Source organism: Marmota monax, unplaced genomic scaffold (genome assembly GCF_021218885.2).
Source record: "Marmota monax isolate L192 unplaced genomic scaffold, Marmota_monax_Labrador192_F-V1.1 WCK01_AAM20220418_F8-fsc00138, whole genome shotgun sequence".
Lineage (NCBI taxonomy): Eukaryota > Metazoa > Chordata > Mammalia > Rodentia > Sciuridae > Marmota > Marmota monax.
In genome coordinates this window covers 3,895,597-3,917,347 of record NW_026692763.1, presented here as the reverse complement: position 1 = coordinate 3,917,347, position 21,751 = coordinate 3,895,597, and the positions used below count along the sequence as shown (strand labels likewise).

Sequence of the window (21,751 nt, the reverse complement as noted above, 5' to 3'; positions counted from 1 at the left end):
GCTCACGCCTGTAATACCAGCGACTTAGGAAGATGAAGCAGGAGGATCACTTGTGCAAGGTCGGCCTCACCAAGTTAGCAACTTGGAGACCCTGTCTAAAACTAAAAAGAAAAGAAAAGAAAAGCAGCTGCTGGAGTGCAGCTCAGTGCCCCTGGGATCCTCGGGTTCAATTCCTGGCATAGAAAGAAAGAAAAGGGAGGGAGGGAGAGAGGGAGGCAAGGAAAGAAACCCTTGAATCCATTTCCTAATGGAGCCACAACCTCTGCTCACTCCCTTCCCCAACTTTTTCAGGAGCCACGGGGGCTATTAAAGTGGAGGGACCTGGGCTGAGTGTTGTGGCTCACTGGTGGAGCGCTGACCTAGCACGTGCGAAGCACTGGGTTCAATCCTTAGCACTACATAAAAAATAAATGGGTGAAGTAAAGGTATTGTGTCCATCTACAACTAAACACACACACACACACACACACACACGGAGGGAGACCTGGTTTCTAAAAGCATTGTCTGAATGTATCAGCATTCTCAATTCAGGCTATCTCTAGGCACTGAATTCCAATTTCAGAGGTTCTCAAATTCACCAAAAAGAATTGTATCACAGGAAGAAGTTCTATTGTGCCAGTGAAGTGTGAACAGTGACTTTCTCACAAACATTACTGTGTGTGTGTCACCTGTCACTGCCAGTATCACCCACTGCAGAGGCTGGCTGAGGTGCAGGACTTCACTAGGGATGGTATTAGGAATATTAATGCAACCCAACTCCACCACCTAATAACCCAATTTTTCTTCACCTCTCCACACACTTCATCCTTTCCTAAATTATTTCTAAGACAGCTGGTGCTTGCTTCCCTGATAACCAACACCCTACTGAACCCTGAGGTCCCAGATTAAAAGGCATTTGATTCCAGTGAACATCTGGGGGCAAACAGAAGTTTGTGCACACAGGAGTAGTGCATCTGGAAGGTCCAACACAGCTTCAGGTGGTTAAGTGACCACGTTCTACTTCTGACCCTTCTGTAAAGTGGAACAATAATCCCTCTTTGAGGTGTATTTTAAGGATCAAACAGAAATAGAAAAAATGTTTTTGTTTTAATACTGGGGATTGAACCCCATGGCATTCTACCACTCAGCTACATCTTCTGCCCTTTTTTCTTTTAGTTATTATTATTATTTTTTTAGTGAAGTTGGACGCAATACCTTTATTTTATTTATTTATTTTTATGTGATGCTGAGGATCGAACCCAAGGCCTATGCATGCTAGGCAAGTGCTCCACCTCTGAGCCACAACCCCAGCCCTTTCTATCCTTTTAAAACAGGGTTTACAAAGTTGACCATGCTGGCCTTGAACTTGTGATCCTCCTGCCTCAGGCCCCAGAGTAACCAGGATACAGGTGTGTCACTGTGCCTGGCTTTTATTTTTTAGACTGTTAAAGTTAGAATGCAGGGCCTTGTAAATGCTAAGCTGAGCTATACCTTCCACCCTGGAATTGAGAAATCTTTGCAAACCACAGAATACCATTTCAGTCTTAAGCATTTTTATTTGGCTATTACATGTTTATAAGGGGGTGGTGTTGGGAGGAGACACCAGCTCTGGTTAGTTAGGCAGAACCTTCTTGTGCAGATGTTCTGGGACTGGGGCTATTGAGGGGCTCTCCATAGCTTTGGGAATCCAAGGCTTAGTAGGAGGTAGAGAAAAAAGATGTCCTGGTTTAAATCCCCAGTACCATACAAAAGAAGGAAGAGAGAGAATGACGGAAGGAAAATAAATGGTAGGGATATTCTGAATTAAGGCAAAGTCTTTCATAGTTAAACTCATCTGAAAGATGTGACCAGAGAGGAAAAACCAGAGGACTGATTGTGGAATGATAGAGTTGTTTGGTATCTTACAAATCATTTAGTGTGTCTCCCAAAATATTTTATGGATTGAGATGCTGAGGCCCACAACAGGACTTAGTACTAAGGGGTGGCCTCTCTGCTCATCTTCTGCAGTACAGCAGAGAAAACAATGACTAAAGCCATGTGCAGTGGTATGTGCCTGTAGTGCCACTACAGGCCTAGCAGAAGGAGGCCGAGACAGGAAGATCACTTGGGTCCAGGAGTCGGGAAGTCAGCCTGGCAACAGAATGAGGCCCTATTTCAAAAAAATACACCTAGTGGCTTGGGAGGCTGAGGCAAGAGGACTACAAGTTCAAAGCCAGTCTCAGCAACTTAGCAAGGCCCTAAGAATTTAGGGAGACCCTGCTCAAAATTAAAAATAAAAAGAGGTGGGGAGTGGTTCAGTGGTCAAGTGCCCCTGAATTCAATCCCTGGTACAAAAAAAAAAAAAAAAAAAAAAATCAACAAAAAAATAATGGACAAGAATGTTTGAGTTTTTAGAACTGAATGCAGCCTTGGGTGAGATACTTAGCTTCTCTGTGCCTTTCTCCTCAATTACAAAATTAGTTTAACAATAGTACTTACCTGGTGAAGTCATGAGATTAAATTAGGCAACAAAGGAGGGCTGAGGGTGTAACTCAGTGACAGAGCTCAGGATCCTAATGTACAAGGCTCTTGGTTCAACCCCTAGCACCAAAAATAAATGAATAAAGTAGGCAACATTAAAGTTTCTGCTTGTCGGTGTCTGGCATAGTTAGTACTCAATAAATGTTATGCTTATTTTTATCCTGTGGACCTCATCTGCCTTAGGTATAAATTGAAAATGTATATCACTGATTCTTCTGGGGAATTTGCTTCCTCTTTTCCTCTGTGAGTTGCATGAGAACATTAGGGACCTTTTTCTAATGCCCATACTTAGCAGACTTTTACTCTACCCGCTAAAGCAGGGTTTTCAAATGATACCTCCATGGAATGTCCAGGCATAGTTTGTCAAGATGAAGATTCCAGGGTCCCAGTGATTCTGAAAGTAGGTTCAAAGTTGGCCCCAGGAATTCCAAGTTTTAACAGATGCTTGACACAAGGAGTCTATAGATTCTGTGCAATGGGTGGGGGAACCCCTTAAAATTCTCATTTCTGGAGAACATAAAAGCTAACATATCCCATTTGTTAGTGGACCACAGGATATCTACTAACTTTTACATTCTATGATTCTCAAGAGGAATTCACTCTCTTTACATAAGCACTGCTATCCACCTAATTCTGCTCTGTCCTACCTTTCTCCTCCTCTTTTAACTGTAAACCTTGGCTTAAAATTCATTCCTCTGTCCTTTAAACCTCTTGATAATCCCAAGTAGCAGCAGCTGAGGTATGCAAGTCATGATTTTCACCTCTTGGGACCCAGCTAAAAGGGGCATCCTATGATTGCCAGAAGAGTATGAGTCCTAGCTGCAGATTCATCATTTACAGAAAAGCTGGGAATCATAATGGGCCAAATCAAACAGGTAATTCAGTCTGTTTCAGTGTCTTCCTTTTGCCAAGGGAGCAATCCCTTTAAAATAAGAGCAAGGCAGAAAGGCCAACTCCCCACTTCTCCCAAGACGTGAACATTTCCATTAAACTGGGTCTCTGGGACAGGTAAGTTTTTGTTTTGGTACTGGGGATTCTATCACTAAGTTATATCTCTAGCACCTTTTTAAGACAGTCTGGCCTCAGCCTTCCAAGTCATTGGCATTACAGGAGTGTACCACCACACCTGACTAGGTAATTTATTTTTATCTTTGACAGTTTTTGGCTGTAGTGAGGAACCTAGAACTTTGAGTATCTTAAGGGATGTTAGTATAATTGTCAGAAGGATAAAGTTGAATTCCTGTGTTGTATCCACTATCCTTAATCCCTGTTCAACTATTAAACTCCCTGGGAGACACTGTGGCTGAGGATAGGACCTGTTGAGAAGTTCTACAAAAAGAACTGACTTGTCTTGTAACGGGAGACACCACGAAGCAGAAGGGAGAAGGTAGGTAGGGTACTGGAAATGGGAAGAAAATGGCTAGAGTGGGGACTCCCAAGAGCAAACCAGTTGGGATACTTATGCCTTGGCTGTAGTCACAACATAAATGATAATTAGCATCATCAATTATGAATAGCATCAATCTCAGGAACCTACAGATGGGTTCATCTTAGGAAGAGGAAGTTTATTCTGTGCTGTCTGGCCTCTGCCCAAGGTCTGGTACCATACCCGTCTTCAAGCTCACAGTTCAGAAGGGCTAGGGCAGTTATGGAAGAGATGGCAGAAAACATAGCTAGGGACTGAGGGAAGACCAACAATTTTTAGGAATCAGGATGGAGGTATCAGGATCTCTTCCAAAATTTCTCAGATGTAAATTCTTCTAATTCACTCACCAATGCCTCCTTTCCTTCCACCAAAAACATGACTGTACATGTGCCCCAGCCTGTCTTAGGGCTCATGACAGGAAATACTACCGTCCTTGGTTCTGCTAGGGAGGTTGTGTGAATGGCTAAACTTCAATTGTAAAAAAAAAAAAAAAAAAAAGATGCTTAAAATCCAAACCACTGCTTTATTGTGTGGCACTCAACAGTGGTGCCCACCCTGTTTTTCTCAAGTTATCCTCTCATCCAGGGTTTTCTGGCCTTTTGAATATCAAAATCCAGTATGGTGTCTTGTTTCCCTTTCTCCGGTGCAGGGGAGGGTTCATACAGAGGCCTGAGAACTGACAGTTCTTTCTTTAAGTGGTCATGGTGAGGAGCATGTTAGCACAGTGGAGGTCCCAGGGTGGGAGAAATAATGGGGAGAGCATAGGTTACAGAGGCTGCCCCAAGAGCGGGTGGGAAATGTAAGGGCAGAGGCATTTATTGAGCTTTCACCCTGCAAACTGGTCCAAGAATTTAAGGTAGGCCTGGCGCTGGGATGCAGCTGCTGGAATGAAGTGGCCACCAGAGTGAGTGAGGGTGATGGCTCCAGGGAACTGGTTAGCCAGCTGTACACTCTCCTGAGAGGGGATGACACGATCAGTGTCCCCGAAAACATGAAGTGAAGGCATTGACAAACTGCTCTGCAGGATGGGTTCTTTGAGGCCATGGCCCCTGGGACAGAAACCAGATACGAGGATGATAAATCGGGGCAAAGGGAAACGCAGGTCTCCTGCTTGGCCCAGGGCACACACAAGGGCTGCTAGTGCAGCCCCCTGGCTGAACCCAAGAAGTCCGTCAAAAGGCCCCAGCTTGCTCAGTGCCTGTGCCACCGTTTCCAGAGATTCCTCCAGGCCTCTGCACACCGTGGGCTCTTCCAGTGCGGAGAAAACGTTTGCCTCCTCTTCGGAAAACCACCAGCCTCGAGGCTGCTCCTCAGGAGGGCAGGAACCTACGGGCATAATGGGGAGGAGAATGGAATTAGGGCAACAGGGAGGGGAGTGAGGAAGGAAGGGAGGGTATGGAAATAAATAACAGGGAAAGACGTGACTAAGGAGAGAGCGACGGTGGAGACAGAAGGAAGGGGAGGGAACAGGGAAGGGGCATACGGAAAGGGGTTAAGGGGACCAGGCAAAAAGACCCTGTGAGGGCATTTCCGGAGCTGAGCTCGGCTCACCGGAGTCTGGCCCCCCGCCCTCGGGGCCCTCCGCGTCGGTGACCGGGTGCGGGCCGCTGAGGCACACGAGCTCGGCGCGGCCCCGGAGCGCCTTCCTCAGCGCTCCAGTCTTCTCTCGAAAGCCCCGCTCGCTCTGCCGGAAGCCCGCCAAGCACAAGACCCGTAAGGGTTGCCGACTGGCCATGCTGCCCGGCAGTGGGCCATAGGAACACCGGAAGTAGGTTTTCCCCGAGCGGAAGTAGAATACGCGAGGGGGCGGGACCAAATGGCTACACCACCCTGAAGGCGGGTCTCGGAGAGAGCGGCTCCCATGACAACAGAGATGAGTGGGGCGGCCAAAGTAGGGCGGATACCTGGGAACCAGGGGCGTCTCAAGGAGCCAGGGACGCCACCCCGTCTCTGCAGCTGCACCCCTCGCAATCTGAGGCTGGAGAGGGGAGCGTGGACACCTCCTGCACCTAAGGTTGCAGACTTAGATCAGAGTCTCGCTTCTACCACAACCTCCACCCCGCGCCGGTGCATTTCCCATCGTGGCCACGTGGCGGCGGCCTCGGCTCACGGTACCAGGAAGGGGGCCTGAGCCAAGGCCGCGCCCAAAGGCTTGCACTCTTCCCTCCTTGAAGTCCTGGCCTTACCTTCCCCGAAGCTGAGCGGCTGGGGCCTTGGGAGTTTAGGTCTGGCTGGTGATTCACTGTCCAAAGCCCCAAGGAGTTGCCAGCGTAGAAGTCCATGGGGTAGGGCTGCTGCCAGGAAATGTTCCTGAGGGCCACGGCTGCCTAGTGAAGGAAAACCAGACAATAACATTTGCTGATATTTTTCTGCTCCTGGATCATTAAATCACTCCTCACGACAGCATAGGAAGGGTGTATTATTCCCATACTGTAGAAAGGAAATATGAGGCTCAGAGTGGTTAAGGAAAGTGTCAAAGGTCACACAACAAGGACTGCTAAGCAATTCAAGAGTGTCTGAAGGACCAGTGGTAAAGCACTTGCCCAGCATGCATGAGGCACTGGGTTCAATTCCCGACACCGTATAAAAATAAAAACAAATAAAATAAAGGTATTGTGTCCATCTACAACTAAGAAAAATATCTTAAAAAAAGAGTGCCTTGGGCTGGGGATGTGGCTCAAGCGGTAGTGCGCTCGCCTGGCATGCGTGCGGCCCGGGTTCGATCCTCAGCACCACATACAAACAAAGATGTTGTGTCCGCCAAAAACTAAAAAATAAATATTAAAATTCTCTCTCTCTCTCTTTCTCTTTAAAAAAAAAAAAAAGAGTGCCTGACTTCAGAACCTATGAACTATTGCTGTCCATCCACCCCAATCCAACTTTGAGCCCTCCCTTGACTGAAGAATGTACAAAGTTTTCAAACACAAGTTTTTCTCCCGTAAGTTTTCAAAACCTGGTGTTACCTCATAGGGTGTAAGCAGTGGTTTAGAGAAGGCTGTACCCCAGTCAATGGAGAGGCGTGGACACGCCACCTGCACCCACCTGGGAAGGGAAGCCAAGTTACACTTAGACGGGAAGCATGCTGAAGAACATGATTGTCCCCAATATACCCAACAGTCAATAGGGTTTATTAATCCTAATGTAAAGATTCACCTACCACTATTTAGATGCTGGATACTATTGCTTATTTTCTCCTATTTCCTCCATTGACTATAAACTTTCTGAGGGAAACTCATTTGTAATAGTATTCTAAGTTTGGCCCTGAGGAGGGCCAGGTAGGTAAGGTAGGGAAACTTACACATCTACCTCAGGAAGTAGGTTGAGCTTGCTGGGGAATATCTCAGACAGCAGCAGCCTCACAAAAGGAAGTCCCAAGGCTTGGAGTTGAGATTCCAAGTACTGTTGGGAGAGGATGGCTGAGTTGGGGTACCCATGATCAAGCAGTCAAAGCTGACTCTCTGGGCCTATAGATTTTCCCACATGGGTTTCCAGTCAGTCCCTCCTCAAGAGGCCACCCTAAGCCCTCTTACCTCCAAGATCTTAGGACTGCCTTGGCGGCCCAAAGTGCCCAGAATAAGGCCCCAAGATTTGGCGGAGCGGGCAGTGGCTATGGCTTCCTGCCGAGTGGTCTGCATGCACTGGTGGTCGTAGTGCTCTCTGGATAGGACTTTGCTGTATGGGTCATACCTGTAAAAGAAGCTTGCCAGAATTACTGTGACAGCCACTCCCAGGATTCCTGCTATTTACATGGCTCCCAACTCAGGCCCCAGACAGAACACAGATTGTCACTGGGACAATCAGTCCCATAGCTGGAGCACGCAAGGGATGGGGAGTATTTTAGGATCTCAGTGTGAATCCTGGGCGGGCAAGAGCAGCCCTGGGTCTAATGCCAGATGAAGGACCCAAGTGCCTCAGACCCTTAGGACTGAGGCTGGTAAGTGGCTCAGGAATAAGGAAAATTTGTCCCCTTGAGGGCCTCAGGGACAGAGAATTTCACCCCTCAATAACTAGTTAGCCCAGCCCAGCACATACCGGTAAGCAGGGACATTGGGGTTGGCAATCATGACAGACTCCAGATGGAAGCGGCCATCTCCAAGATACCTATGGGGTGGAAAAGGCTGTAAGTGTGGCATGGCGTAGCAGGAGAGGCACTCTGGCTTAGAAGCACAGGCCTGAATTCTCAGCTAGCTGTTCATGCAGCTATATATAAACTAGACAAGTCGTCATTTTACCTCTTGGGGCCTTGGTTTTCTCTCATGTAAAATAAGAAGCTTGATGTGGACAGCTGTAAGACCATGGTATATAATGTAGAATCAAGAACTGCTCTAACCCCAGCCTTCGGAGGAAGAGTAAAAAAGCAGCAGAGGACATGGCAAGCATTCCCGGGCTCTAGACAGCCTAATTTGGAAGCAGAGGGACAGATTCTCCCTGACCAAGCTCAATACAGATGTGGAAAGTAGTGACCAGGGAGTCACATAGGCTATACATGAGATTCCAGAATATACACTGGCTCCTCTGCCCAGACCAGCTCTTGGGTCTAGTACTGAGTGGTAGTAACAGCTATTATTTCTTGGATTTGTGATTTCTGTGCTCTAGGCCTGGACTAAGTGCCTGATGTGTATGAGCTCACTCAGTTCTATCAAACAATCCTCTAAGATAACTGCAGTGTCTGCATTTAACAGAACATATAACTGAGGTTCAAGGGTGTTAAGACACTTGCCCAAAGTGATACAGCTCGTAAGCGATGTCTCTGAGACTTAATACCAGGTATAACCACAGGCTGTACCAAGCATGCCCTAGAAGATGCTGTCCAACAGTACCTTCCTAGGCCATGGAGATTCCCAGAGCATGGAAGAAAACAGGCCATGGCAGTGATTCTCTCCTTCTTGGAGACCATACCTCATTTTGGTAACTGGTTGACACTGAGAGTGTCCCTCCCTCAACACACATCTTGAAGCCCCCAAGGGTAGGCATCTATCAGCTCAGAGTTATACAGGCCCAGGCACAGGAGTAATGCCCCTCAGGAAGCAGGACTGCCAGGTCTGAGCTGGGAAAGGCCTGAATGTGGACCTGTCTATGGATATGGGTGTCCTGTGTGCATGCAGCAGGCCTGTGGGACAAGCATCCAACACAAGGGTGGGGCTGAGTCAGAGTGCCCCTCCCTCCTTCTCCGCCATTAGCTAGGAAACAGGGTTCCCCTCCCCAGTCCCAGCCCAGGAAGCTGTCGGCTCTGAGGCTGGCTGCATTCACACAACATTAAGCATTTCCATTACCTAAAATAATTAGGCAGCAGGAGACATGCTGCTCCTGCTTGTTAGCTGTCCGGATGCTAAATTAATGGGGCTGCAGCCTGGGTGTGCCCATCCATCTTCTCCAACTATATTGCCACCATTTCTAGCCCACCCTCCTCCCCCTATCAGACCCTCTGATTCTTGTCCCCCCTCAGGCATAGCCTTCAGCAGTGGAGAGGGACAGAAAACATGAAGGCTATAGCATCCCTATTTGGTCCCATCTTGCAGAGTGACCTTGGGCACACAGGTAAGGAGCTTTAGACCCAGTTTCCTTTTGCTATATGATGAACCTTCCTGGGTACAAGTCTTCATACACACACACACACACAAATATATATATGTATGTGTGTATATATATATATATAGTAGATGAACATAATACCTTTGTTTATTTATTTATTTAGGGTACCAGGGATTGAACTCAGGGGCACTTTGATCACTGAGCCACATCCCCAGCCCTATTTTGTATTTTACTTAGAGACAGGGTCTCACTAAGTTGCTTAGCGCCTTGCCACTGCTGAGGCTGGCTTTGAACTCGAGATCCTCCTGTCTCAGCCTCCCTAGCCACTGGGATTATAGATGTGCCCCACCATGCCTGGCTATTTATTTTATGTGGTGCTGAGGATGGAAACCAGTGCCTCACACGTGCTAGGCAAGTGTTCTATCACTGAGTTACAACTCCAGCCCCACCTGGGTACACTTCTAATGTCTCTATGATGTGGCCCCCAGTTTTACTTACACAATGGCTTCCACCTCCTTTGGCAGTCGGGGGGATGTACAGCCCAGAATCTCCCCAGGGGACAGGGGTTTGCACTGTGGGACAGTCATACGATATTCAGCTTTCAATTCCTGGGCAGCTGACTGTAGGGATGAGGGAAGAAAGCAAGTGGCTAGGGAAGGAGCCAGGGCACCTGGCATGGAGATCCAGAAACAGCCTAGAGAGTGGCTGTCTGTCCCACAGGATGCTGGGGACCTTTGTCCCACTTACCTGCAAAGTTGATACAAACTGAATGGTGCTGACCAGGGCAAGGGCACTGGCTGGGGGAAAGGTGAGGCGGATAGAGTCCAGGAAGTGGGTAGTGTCTATCCGGATGTCCACAAAGACATACAGTACCCGGAAGTCTTGGATAGAGGTGTCCATGGGAACTGAGGGTAAAGAGTTCAGGAAACTGTTTGAAAAGCAGGAAGGACAGAGAACCTGTTTCTAAGCAGCCAGGACCAGGGTTTCAGCCTGGGAGAATTGAGAGGAAAGGGAAGGAAGGGGTCACAGGTCCCCTAGAAGCTCCTTCTCTGTCACTCAGCTGGGGGCCCAGCCTGCTCTACCACCAAGAGCCTTTCAAACACCCGCATCTGGGACAGCAGCATGGTTTCCAAGGCAACCATAACCAAAGGAAAGATCCACCTGCAGAGCAGGAAGGCCAAGGCCATCCCAGAAAGTAGGAGGGTCCTCATGACTGCAAGTGGGACAAGAAGGTACTGTGCTGGAGATCAGTGTGGATCTGGCCTCCCTGCCAGTGTCCAGGTTTCTTGCCCTGTTATACCAAGACAGCTGTGGCCATAGTGCACCAAGAAGTCAGCTCCCAGGGCTCTTGCAGTAAAGTCATCCACACAGCAAGCTCCATAGGTGACATCACCCATCACCATCACTTCGGCCTCTGTGAACCTGTAGGGGTAAGGGTGAGGAACAATGAGGCAGTGACACAAAGAATAAGGTAGGGGAGAGTCCTAACTCTGTGGAGGTGTCCTAGGGCCCAGCTCCTCTCTCCCCACCTCTTTCAATTCCTTGGTTTGGCAGCTGCCATTTCTGCCAACAAAGAGTAGGAGGGGCACAGCTGCCACCTCCCTCAGCCCTGGCAGCAGCTCCTGGAACAGTTGTTGCATGAGATGTCTCTGCAGCACCCTGACTCCTCTGCCTGAGCTCAGACTGCAAGAGGGACCCCCAGTCCCCAGCTGATCATGCATGGAATCCAACACAGACCCCTGAAGTCCTGGCTCATCTCACCCAGGGCTGTGAGCATGTACACACAAAGGTCCCTGCTCCCATGTGGGATACATGGCCCTGGATAGGCTGAGCCTCCCTCTTGCCCAGACCCCTGCTACCTGCCCACCCAGAAGCAAAGCCCTGGGTGCCCAGGAGGGGGGACCCATGCACAACCCCCCCACAGCACATGGCATCGCCCACATGCCTCAGGCATCAGGAAGAGTGGGCTCTGGCCAGCACATTGCCATGGGATCTGTAGGCCTGAATCACTGGCGGGTGGGGAAGACCCTGCACCCACTGAAGTCACCACAGGAAAAAGCAGGAGGCTGAGCTCTTCCCTCAAAGAGTCCCACACCTGGGATGTGGACCATGGATCAGTGACTGGGGTCCCCATTTCCTCCCCCCTCAGCTTTTTCCTCCTGAAGGGCAGTAGGGAAAGCTGAGCTGCTGCCAATCAGCCCCCTACTCCGCCCCCTTCCTCAAATCAGGCTGTGCACAGAAGCAGATTATTCAGCTCCTTAGAATGCAGCCCAGGCTCTGAGTCAGCCAGAGCACTTAATTTTTTATAGATTAAAATGTATGCAAATTGGCCTGAGCCCCAGAGAGCATCCCCAAGGGGCAAGAGGGTGGGAGCAGGGAAGTGGGTCTGCAGCAGCAGGAAGGGGGGACAGGTTGGGGGGAGGGCAGCAGCAGGGAAGTGGGAGGCTCCCAGCACGAGATGACCTCTCCCTTCTTTATTCCCCCTCCTAGTGCCTGTGCTGGTTCCAGATGGCTGAGCACTCATCCCCCCCCCAAGATGGCTCATTGTATTGAAGAAACTTAAAAAAGGAGGGGGTGGGGGTAGAGGAACTGAATACCTTTCTCAGGAACCTCCCTCCTCCTGCTCCCTGAGAAAAAGATGCCTCCCCAGAGAGACCCCCCTCGGCCCATTTCAGGGTCAGCTTTGAGTAGTCTTAGATTCCTCTACCTCACGATCTAGGACTAGCTCTGAAGAGACTAGAATTAACTTCTTCCTCTTGCTCAAATTGTATAGAGGAGGAGAAAGACAAGTGGGGTTCTCAGCAAGCTGGGAGTTTTGTTTTGGATTGCTCCCTTTGTGTATGTATGACTGTGGGAGGAGAAAGGGAAAGACAGATGTCCAGAAGGGGAAAATGATGTGGACACCCAGGCTCTAAGGGGCAAGGAAGAATCTTAGCTCAGCTTCATCTCCAGTATCCCAAGCCTCACCTTTCCAAGATATCCACAATGGTGCAGGCGAAGAGGAGGAGGCCTTCAGGCATTTGCAAGGCCACTAAAAGACAGAGCAGAGACATGAGGCAGAGGGCGACAAGAGGCTGCGATGGAGATCCAGCCCCATGTCTGGCCAGGCAACCTTTCTACTCCACCTTAGCTCAACGTGTGGGGGCTCACCCTTCTTGGCCTGGGCTTGTTGAATCCTCCAGATGGTCTTGGGGATCTCAAAGTTATAGTTGGAAGGCAGGACTTTAATGGCTGTCTGCAGCTGGGGGTTGTTCAGGATCTCAGGGGGTATCTGATTGGCCAAGCGCCCTCGAGAGGTCCGACCTAGGACAAATATAAGGCCTGAGTTTATGTCTGACCTAGATCATAGCCAGATCCAGCATAGCTGTTAATTCCAAGTTTAAGGCCCAGATCCCACATACCAAGAAAGTTGGCCCAGATTTCTTCCCCACTGAATTTATCCTCAAGTAAAGAGACAACCCATTAAACCAGAAGAGCATCTGCAAGTTTCCATGCTGTGGGATTGGGAATCAAAGACTTAAGTTCATGAATGGGGTATGGCTCGCTTCTTCTTTATCTGAGGAGAAAAGAGGCAACACCAGGGGGCTGAGGAGAAAAGGGGGGCCAGTCTGAGTCCACAAAACTATTCCTTGATAGGGAACAAACGCATGGAAAGCCCAAGAGCCTATCTAGCCAGGCCAACCAGTCTGAGAAAATGTCCATCCTTCCCCAACCCTGAGAACACTTAGAAGTCTCAAGGTCCTAGATATGAGATCTATAAGTAAACTGTTACTAATTTAAGACTGTGCCAGGTGTGGTGGCACATCACTGTAATCCCAGCTACTCAGGAGGCTGAGACAGGAGGACCACAAATTCAAGGCCAGCCTGGACAATTTAGCAAGGTCTTATCTCAAAGTAAGAAATAAAAAGGGGTGGAGCTGGGCACAGTGGTGCACACACACAGTGGTGCACACCAACAGCTGGGGGGGGGGAGGGGTGTGTGTGTGTGTGTGTGTGTGTGTGCTAAGACAGGAGGATCGAGTGTTCAAAACCAGCCTCAGCAAAAGCACAGCACTAAGCAACTTGGTAAGACCCTGTCTCTAAATAAAATAGGGCTGGGGATGTGGCTCAGTGGTTGAGGGCCCCTGAATTCAATCCTCAGTACCCCCCACATACCCCCCCCCCACACACACACACACAAAAAGGGCTGGGGATGTAGTTCAGTGGTAAGCATTCATGGATTCAATTCTCAGTACCAAAAAAATAAACAAAAGATTGCCTTCCTGAGTCCCACTGACTATGCCCACAGTGGTTAATTCTCGCACTATTCCCTCTCCTCACTTAAAAGGGAAATAAACAACATAAATTACATTGACTTAAGTTCTCTAGTCTTATTGTTCCTCCTTACTCCCAACACAGGAAAACCAGAAAGAACGCTAGTCAGGACTGTGGAATAACAGGTAAGGACAGAGAAGTGACTTTGTCCTTCAGAGCTAGAAGTCTACCGGGGGCAAAAGAGACCTATACAATAACAAACCCTTAAATAAAGGAGAAAATATTTAGTTCTTTAGTAGGACTGCAGCCCTTATTCTGGACTCATACTCTCTAAAATGTAGTTTAGGGTTGGGGATATAGCTCAGTTGGTAGAGTGCTTGCCTTGCATGCACAACGCCCTGGGTTCAATCCCCAGCATCACTAATAATAATAATAATAAATAAAATGCTGTTTAGTTCAACTCTTGTGCTTCTCTTTGGGAGCCACACAGTTTGGGAATGTGAAAAGGCAAGAAACTGATTTCTTCAAAAGTACTTATTGAGCCTGTACTATGTACCAGAACTTCTACTCCAGCCCATATCTGTGCCTTCACCCACTGTGTAGGGGGAGTCACAGCAGCTCAGTAAATTCCTTGGCCGGGCAGGAAGGGGCAGAGAGGAACTAGCCTTGCAGGCTGGGGCTGAGATCAGATTTGAATGCTACGACTGTTATGATTTTTCGGTTAGTTATTTCAAAGCTGTGAGCCTCTGGTAGAAATCTCTTCTGACAGGCCCAAGTCTTTGTGATCTTGGGTGGGTAGGCGCCTCCTACTCGTCTTGTTTACATCAATTACAACCTGTAAGACTGAAATCCTGAAAGAAGCTGTATCCCAGTGCCTGAATTTAATACTGTCCTGGCACTCAGTGGACACTCCTTTAGTGCCCAGTGAATGAAACCATGCGCCTCTTCCCAGAAACATTCCTTCAGAGGCCACTTGTGAAATGCCCGCTGCAATCAGCCTGACCCCTTCCCTCCTCCTTGGGTCCGTCTTATTCGTCAATCTAGTGTCCGTCTGCCAGCCAAGGCAGAGGGGTGGTTTCCAACGTGAAGACTACGAGCTTCTAGGAGGCGCTGCTCTCCACCGCGCCCTAGGGCTACGAAAGAAGAGGGGGCCCCTTGAGCTCTGGTGACAGCCGCCCAAAGCGAGTAACAGCGGAAACTTCCGGAACTGGCGAAGAAAAAAGGCCAGGGCTAGTTCTGTCCCTCACTTGGGGGCCCCATCCTGAGAAGCGAGGTCTGGAGGCTGCAGAGTTGCTGCACCCACCTCTGCCACGGCTGTTTCGGCTGCCTGGCTCAGCCGACTCCGTCCCGACCAGAGCCGCCATCATGGTCCTGCCCACGTGGGGACCAAAAGACAGCACTAAAAGAACACCGAGGGAGCAGGCAATGCGAACGATCGCCGACCGGCGAACGAGGGGCGGGGATTCCCTCTGGGCGGAGACCACGAAGGAGGAGATAGGGGTGGGGCTATAGTGGGTCCCGTCTCGGGTTCGGAAGGTCAGGACTCAAAGCGTCCAAGTGATCCCAGACCACCGCAGTTGCCCTCTCCCTGCGACCTTGTCCCCCACTCCCCTTCCTGGCCTGGCCCAAAGCTGGCGCGCCCAAATCAGTGCTCCCCTATGTGCCTGCGTGAGTTCTGCAGGCAGAGTTTTACAAAAGGGGACACCTATTGGGTCTCCCTGTGGCTCCTCATTCTTACTCCCCACCTGGCAACGAGTGGTCTGCCAGACGCCGGGTAGCTGTATTCGCATTCCCTTCCTCAAAGGACCCCACTACTCGTGCAGAAGGGAACTAATTCAGGCTGCCAGCCCAGCTCCAAGTTGAGAACCTTGAATGCGTATTTCGGGAGCATCCCTGGTGCCCTTATCACCTCAAGAGATCACCATATGGTAGGTTCACACAGAAGAAGCTGCTGCACTGAGAAAGACCTGGAGCGTTTCCTGGAGCATCCTGAGGATTCCATCGCTTAAACTTTCTGTATCCTTGCCCCTTCCCCCTGTGTAGGCTGCCCCTCAGGCTTAGCTAGCCTTTCTTCTGATCAGTGGCCAAAGATCCTGGGACCCCAAAGAGAAGGCACAGCAACCAATGAGACAGAGTGGACCTTTGGAAGAGCAAAGTGGATTCAGGACTGGACCTCAGCAAAGTCTGCCTCCCGGACAGTGGTTGCCCCAGAACTATTTGCCTCCCAGCCCCCTGCACATTTCCTCTCTGTATAGAGCTACAAGCACAACTGGCCCTTTAAGGCAGCTCTGTGGCCTCAGGCTCCCCTGGAGGCCCTCCCTGCTAGGAAACCCCTAATTAAGGTGCAGGGAGAAGGGAAAACAAACAGCCAGGGACAGGCCCAACCTGAGAAACTGCCCGGGGTGGAGGGATGACTAGGCAGACTGGGAGTGAGCAGCCAAGGAGAGATCAGAAGGGTCAGTTCTCTGCCCCTCAGGCCACTGGCATTCTTAGGATAAATACAACTTGGCCCAGAATATGACCAGCATGAGTGCCGGGAATACCCCTCTTACTTTAATAAGAGTCCAGCATTAACTTCCCATCTCCCCCGGCTTCCCTGGACCCTCAGGGTACAGGATCTGAATTCCAGGAGCCCTGTACCTCACTGCTCAGGACACCAAGGCCCAGCCTGATGGGGAGACCCTGGCTACCATTAGAAAACCAGGCAATACTTAGGAGAACTGGACATTAAAAACAGATGTGAAAGTACTCCCTCAGACCCTGTAGTGCAGGACATTGGGGGCTGCCATTCAACTTGGGCTGAGGATACCTCCCATCTGTCCGCGGGGGTCTCCCTTCCCAAGTTACTCAGCAATCTGAGTAATTACTGCGTGACAAGAAGGCAGGCACAACGCACCCCCTACATTACACCACAACACCTGCCTACAGCCACCCCCAGCCTCTGGCTGGTCTCCAAAGCAGCACCCAATCCTGAAGCCTGAAATAACTGTTTCTCACAAGCCACCCAACTTTGCCTGAGATGTTGGAGTTTGTGGGGCAGGAGGTCATGAGGAGGCAGCTTGGGGAGGTGGAAGAAGAATTAGCATACCACATTCAGGTCCACACTTTACTGATATGCATTGTAACCGTGAGCAAGATGTTCAACCTCTCTGGGCCTTAGTTTCATGGAGGACCTCTGCAGCTCTCAGTATCCTAGAGTTTAATGCTGGTATCTGTCAAACAATGCTCAGGTAGTATGTGAAGTCAGTTACAGGCTTACAGCTGGTGGAGGGAAGAAAAGGAATGCCTGCATTATCTTCTGTTCCCACCCCAAGAGGGACAAAGCTGAACTATCTTCTGAACATGATCCTTTCTCAGTTTCAAGCATTTGCACAGAAATTCTCTCCTTCCTGGAATGCTCTTTCCCCTTGGCCTAATGAACTCAGCCCTCAAGGGTAACCTCTGCTGTCCATGTTCCCTGGTTATCCTTTACCCTTTTACAGAGCTGGCAGAGTCCCTACCCACATGTTGTAACTTCTGTCACATTCTAAGATGGCTTATAGGACTTTCTTCTTCCACTATGACATACCTTTTGCAAATCCAGACCTCTGCCCTTAGCTCAAACCTGGAGCCTCAGTGTCATTGAATTCGTATATAAGCACAAGAATAATGGCTTTCTTGTTTACCTTCCTATCGTGTCACATTCTCCTCCAAGAACACTTACATTAGATCTCTGCTTAGATGTCACTTGCTCAAAGCAGCTTTCCCTGACTTATAGTCAAGCTCACTATCCTGCTTGTTTTTCTTCCAAACAACATCGTATCATCCAGACTTTCCTCATTTGGTCGTTTTATAAAACGTAAATGAAGAGGACAGGGATCTTGTCTTTTTCATTGGCTGAATTTCCAGAAATAGTGCCCCACACCTTCAATAAATGTGTCTTGAATGAGTGACCTGGCCCACTCTTATTCTAGGCCAGTAGGGGGTGCCGGCCTCCACCCAGGATCTCGCGGGCTTGAACCTTCCCTACACTCAGTTCAATCGGGTCCTGCAGGGTGCCTCAGCGGTACCTCCTCCATTTTCTGAGAATCCCAGGGTGGGGTCGGTGTGGACTGAGATCAGAACCGCCCCCTACCCCAGGCGGATATAGCCCACCCGAACCCCGCACCGGTCCCATCCTACGGAGTTTGCAACTGGACCTCCCCGAATGCTTGCTACCCGGCACCTCTCCCCCAAAAAACTAGTGTCCTGGGACGCGGGATGAGGGATGTCTTGGGTTCGCCCGAGCTTTAGTGGGCTGGGAAGAGCCGTCGAACCTCGGACGAAGAAGTGGAGCTAGCCGGGGAGGAGATGGGGTAGGAGTGAGGACTTGTGATTCGGACTTTGGGTGGCGGTCCTTGGGTCCCCAGCCCGTAGTCAGGGCGCACGTTTTCAGTCGCTTCTCCAGATGACCTCCAGCCCGGAAGGGCGAGCGGGCGGGGGCTGGGCTGGGTTGGGCTGCAGCCCTGCTCAGAGAAGACTGCGGGGCTGGGGAGTGGCTCGACGACTGGCCCTGGGGCTGGGTCAGGTACTTGGACGGACGCGGGCAGAGGATCGTCCCCCGGGGCGGACGCCGCGAAAACACCTTGGGAGGCGGCGCCGCACGGCTGAGCGTCGCTGCCCTGGGAATAGGACGGCGCTCGGCACCGCGAGCTGAGAGCACTTTCATAAATTTTGTATGGGAGGCGCTCCGTGAGCGGGGGCGGGGAACGAAGCGGAGCAAGAGGGAGGGAGCTAGAGAGCGAGGGAGGGAGCGAGAGAGGGAGGGAGGAGGAGGTGGGGGAAGCCGGGGGGTGGTGGTGAGGAAGGGAGGCGCCCCGCTCCGCGGATCGCTCGGTCCTGCAAACGCGCGCCGGGCGCTTTCCATCGAGCTCGACTGTGCTTGCGAGCGCCCTTTTGCAGCAGCCGCCGCTGCTGCTGCCCGAGGGGGCGGAGAGGAAGGGGCCGCGGCTGACCCGCCGCGGGGCGGCGTCCCCCATCAAAACCGCCTGCAAAGTGCTCTGGGCGGCAGAAGCAGGCCGCCGGCTCCGCGGAGCAAGCTGCTCGCCCCGGGGCTGAGCGAGCGCACTGGGCTGCCAAGCAGTGCCGCGGTTGCTGCCGGGTGCCGGTGCCCTCGGCGCGGGGCTTGGACTCACCATGCCCCTGCGGGGCCGAGCCGCCGGGCACAAGCGGATCCCGGGTTTGCCCCCGCCTCGATGCGCTCGGATTAGCTGCAGCTGGCGCCCAGGGATTTGAATCTGGACCCCAGGAGGGAGCGCTCCTAGGCCGACCTCTGAGCGCCGGCCCCGCGGCCAACATGCTTCGCAAAGGTGAGTTGGAGCCTCAGGGGCAAGTTGGAGTTGGGTGTGCACGGGGCACAGCCACGAGCCCAGGAGCTGTCCGGCGCCGGGGCTCTGCTTCCGGAGGCAGTCCCCAGCGAGCTGGCGGGCTTTGTCGGACGCACCTACCTAGGGGCTGCTGTTGCAGCTTAGCTCCTATCGGTGCGATACACGGGCTTTGCTCCATGGATCAAGTGGCCGGGCCTAAGGATCTGGTTTAAAGGATAGGTCCGAGACTGGAGCGAGAGGCCGGTGGTAAAAGGGAGCTAGCCTCCTGGGACATTTGATTTGCCATTATAAAGTTTTGCACTTGCAGGCTCCGTTCCCTGCGCTGGTACCCAACTCTGCTTCCGATGCTTCGGCAGAGCTAGGTCCAATCTGCGCTCCAGCGCAGCTAGCGGTCTATCACCGCGCGGCCCCGGCGCTCATCGCGCGCCCTTGCTCCCCAGGCGGGGCCCCAAACGCGGACACTTTCACAGTAGTCCTGTTTTATCCCCAGAGACGGGCTATGGGCACCCAGCAGCTGAGGGTGGGGTATGGCAAACGCCTGAAGTCCTGATCCTCAAACTTTCTTTATGCCTGGAGAGGAGGGACGCGAAGGCGAAAACCTTGCCCGTAGTGTGTGTGGCCGGTGCCAGGCTCAACTTAAGGAGAGCTGGCTCCACGACCAGCTCACCCGGACTCCTCAGCAACCCAGTCGGGTACCGACCGCTGCAAAGTTGGCGCGGGCGCCGGGGAAGTCCCGCCGCGCCCCCACGTGGTTGCAGCGCGGGGTACAGTCCCTCGGGCCCAGAAAGGGCAGGTGACCACGCCGTGAGCCCACCGGCCCCGCCACCCGCCGCTCCAGCCTCGGCCTCTCTCCCCTCCAGATAGTAGCCGGCTGTGGTGCCCCGCTGGGACTCCCCTAGTTCTTGGCCCCGGCCAGGCGGCTGCCGAGCCTCGGCGCCTGCGGCTGGCTGCCCCGGCCCTGCGGGAGCCGGCTGAGGAGGGAGCTCAGGTAGCGGAGGGGCCTGATCCCTGCGCTCTGCGCTCCAGCCTTAATCCGCCCCTGTTTCCATGGCAACAGACCGAGGTGTCGTAAGCACAGGATTCTGACCTCACAGCAGGATGGGGAAGGAGAAAACTGGCAGGGGGAGGTGGCGGAGGTTGGGGGAAGCAGAGCCCTGAGATAGGCGAATAGAAGCGGATGTAAGGTGATAGAAAAGACCCAGATAAACTGGCCAGGCAGGTGGGTAAAGGAACCACGCCTTCAGTGGGGGCAGGAAAGGCTGAGCGGTGGTCCCTTCTTGCCCAAACGTGGAGATTGATTGCCCCATGGTGTAGGAATAGTCACAAACTTGAGTGTGACTTGTGCCCTCCACGTGGGTCGGTACAGTGCCAGGGAAACACTGAGTGCCTTTTGCTGTGGTGTGGAAAAAGTCTGCTGCTGGCTGGAGAAACCACTTCACTGATACACCCCAGTTCCTTTTCCCTGCACAAAGGCACAAAAAGTCTTTTCAGCAAGCAGGCGGTGCTGACAGAGTGTCTCCACACAGAGAAGGCACTTTTTACAGAGCTGAGCACAAGCCCTGGTCTGTGAAGCTTGGGCCTGGAGCAGACGAACTTGCCTTCCTTGTGAGGGTTTCCCAGGCAATTTTGAAAGGCCACCATGTCTGGACTGTAGGTCTGTGATGGAGATAATAGAGAAGAACTGACATCTCATTTCCCTTTTGGTCTTTTGTCTTTTGGCAGCTTACAGTTAAAAATGAGCCACAAAGCAGCCCACACACTTTATTTATATGTTTTAGGTGCCCAGGAGGCTCTAGCATCCTCTAGGAGATTTCTCTCCTCTTCTTGCTAGCCAGGGTGCATTCTGGGGGCTGCTCCCTGAGGGGATGCTCCTAACCCTGCTCCAGAGGTAGCCACAGGAGACTTGACAGTCACGTGTGTTTGCCACTGGAGCTGTTTTTCCCTTCCTGAACTGCCTGGTTGGCGGGAGAGGTTCCACCAACAAAGAGGTTTGTACCTAGATTGACCAGAGGGAAGAAGGGCAAGGAAGTCCTTTTCAGGGCTCACCTTGGCTTGGGTGGCCTAGAGCCTGCTTCTGGGGCATTGTGTGGGCAAATGATTCTTGCTCTGATCCTTTCTTGGGTAGCTTTCTCTCTTGGCCCCTGATCCCGATCCCTTATGGTCTCTCTGGTACACATGTGTATATACAGGACACTCAGATTCTCTATGTGGATTCTAGGTGTGTACCTAAAGCTAAAAGTATGCCTCAGGCTAATGCCAAGGGAGGTGACCATTGAAGTGTCTGCTTCTAGAATTGTTCCCAAAGGCTCCAAGCAATAATGTTATAGGATGGATTGAGAAGGTTATTGTCTGTCAGATGCAAAGCCTGTATGAGGTCCTGGACCTGAGTGAGTTTAATAGCTTAATTATGGTTTTGAAAAGGGTTTGAAGGATGAAGAAAGAATAGCTCTCCCTGTATTCTTTTCTCTCTCTTACCTTTTTGCCAAGGATAGGGATCCTGTTTTATAATGGAGTGCTGTGTGGAATTAGGAGGCTCAGTAATTTGAAGGCTCAGAGGAAGAAGAAAACAGGAGTAAGCTTTGGATCATGAGAGTCATCTCTCCTATTAAAGCTGTCCCCTGGAAGACGATTTTGGGAGGTTTTGGGGTACTACTTTACATCTGTCAATAAGCAGACTCTACTGGCCATAGTCTCA

General features: G+C 51.2%; 3 protein-coding genes across 5 annotated transcripts in view; 1 reads left to right on the top strand and 2 right to left on the bottom strand.

The window, feature by feature from the left end:
- Positions 1-4,428: 4,428 nt before the first annotated feature.
- Positions 4,429-5,771, bottom strand: Ovca2 (OVCA2 serine hydrolase domain containing). The gene is made up of 2 exons (XM_046447022.2): positions 5,477-5,771; positions 4,429-5,251 (listed from the first exon to the last, which is right to left on the bottom strand). The coding sequence occupies exons 1-2, from the start codon at positions 5,658-5,660 to the stop codon at positions 4,752-4,754; spliced, it is 684 nt and encodes a 227-aa protein (XP_046302978.1). The 5' UTR covers positions 5,661-5,771; the 3' UTR covers positions 4,429-4,751.
- On the bottom strand, positions 5,114-15,129 carry Dph1 (diphthamide biosynthesis 1). Of its 3 annotated transcripts, XM_046447020.2 has the most exons (13): positions 15,015-15,129; positions 12,608-12,760; positions 12,425-12,488; positions 10,758-10,879; positions 10,205-10,362; positions 9,956-10,077; positions 7,958-8,026; positions 7,456-7,612; positions 7,224-7,324; positions 6,889-6,967; positions 6,112-6,252; positions 5,830-5,934; positions 5,114-5,251 (listed from the first exon to the last, which is right to left on the bottom strand). In XM_046447020.2, the coding sequence occupies exons 1-12, from the start codon at positions 15,076-15,078 to the stop codon at positions 5,848-5,850; spliced, it is 1,317 nt and encodes a 438-aa protein (XP_046302976.1). In that variant the 5' UTR covers positions 15,079-15,129; the 3' UTR covers positions 5,114-5,251; positions 5,830-5,847. The 3 variants fall into 3 exon arrangements, with proteins under 3 accessions (XP_046302976.1, XP_046302977.1, XP_058436063.1); XM_046447021.2 differs by lacking the exon at positions 15,015-15,129 and having other exon boundaries at positions 12,583-12,700; XM_058580080.1 differs by lacking the exons at positions 12,425-12,488; positions 15,015-15,129 and having other exon boundaries at positions 12,608-12,734.
- A 3,409-nt stretch (positions 15,130-18,538) lies between these two features.
- Rtn4rl1 (reticulon 4 receptor like 1) overlaps positions 18,539-21,751 on the top strand; it is a 72,425-nt gene continuing 69,212 nt past the window's right edge. The window contains exon 1 of the mRNA XM_046446973.2: positions 18,539-19,038. Within this exon, the coding sequence (XP_046302929.1) occupies positions 19,026-19,038 (13 nt within the window). The 5' untranslated portion in view covers positions 18,539-19,025. The remainder of the gene's footprint in view (positions 19,039-21,751) is intronic.

Excerpts from the sequence above, each read along its gene's own strand:
- Ovca2 (XM_046447022.2), bottom strand. The coding sequence starts at position 5,660 with ATGGCCAGTCGGCAACCCTTACGGGTCTTGTGCTTGGCGGGCTTCCGG. Across the intron at positions 5,252-5,476 it reads GGGCGGGGGGCCAGACTCCG|GTTCCTGCCCTCCTGAGGAG; the intron begins GTGAGCCGAGCT and ends TTATGCCCGTAG.
- Dph1 (XM_046447020.2), bottom strand. The coding sequence starts at position 15,078 with ATGATGGCGGCTCTGGTCGGGACGGAGTCGGCTGAGCCAGGCAGCCGA. Across the intron at positions 12,761-15,014 it reads CCGAAACAGCCGTGGCAGAG|GTCGGACCTCTCGAGGGCGC; the intron begins GTGGGTGCAGCA and ends TATTTGTCCTAG. Across the intron at positions 5,935-6,111 it reads GCCGCTCAGCTTCGGGGAAG|GTGCAGGAGGTGTCCACGCT; the intron begins GTAAGGCCAGGA and ends CTGCAACCTTAG.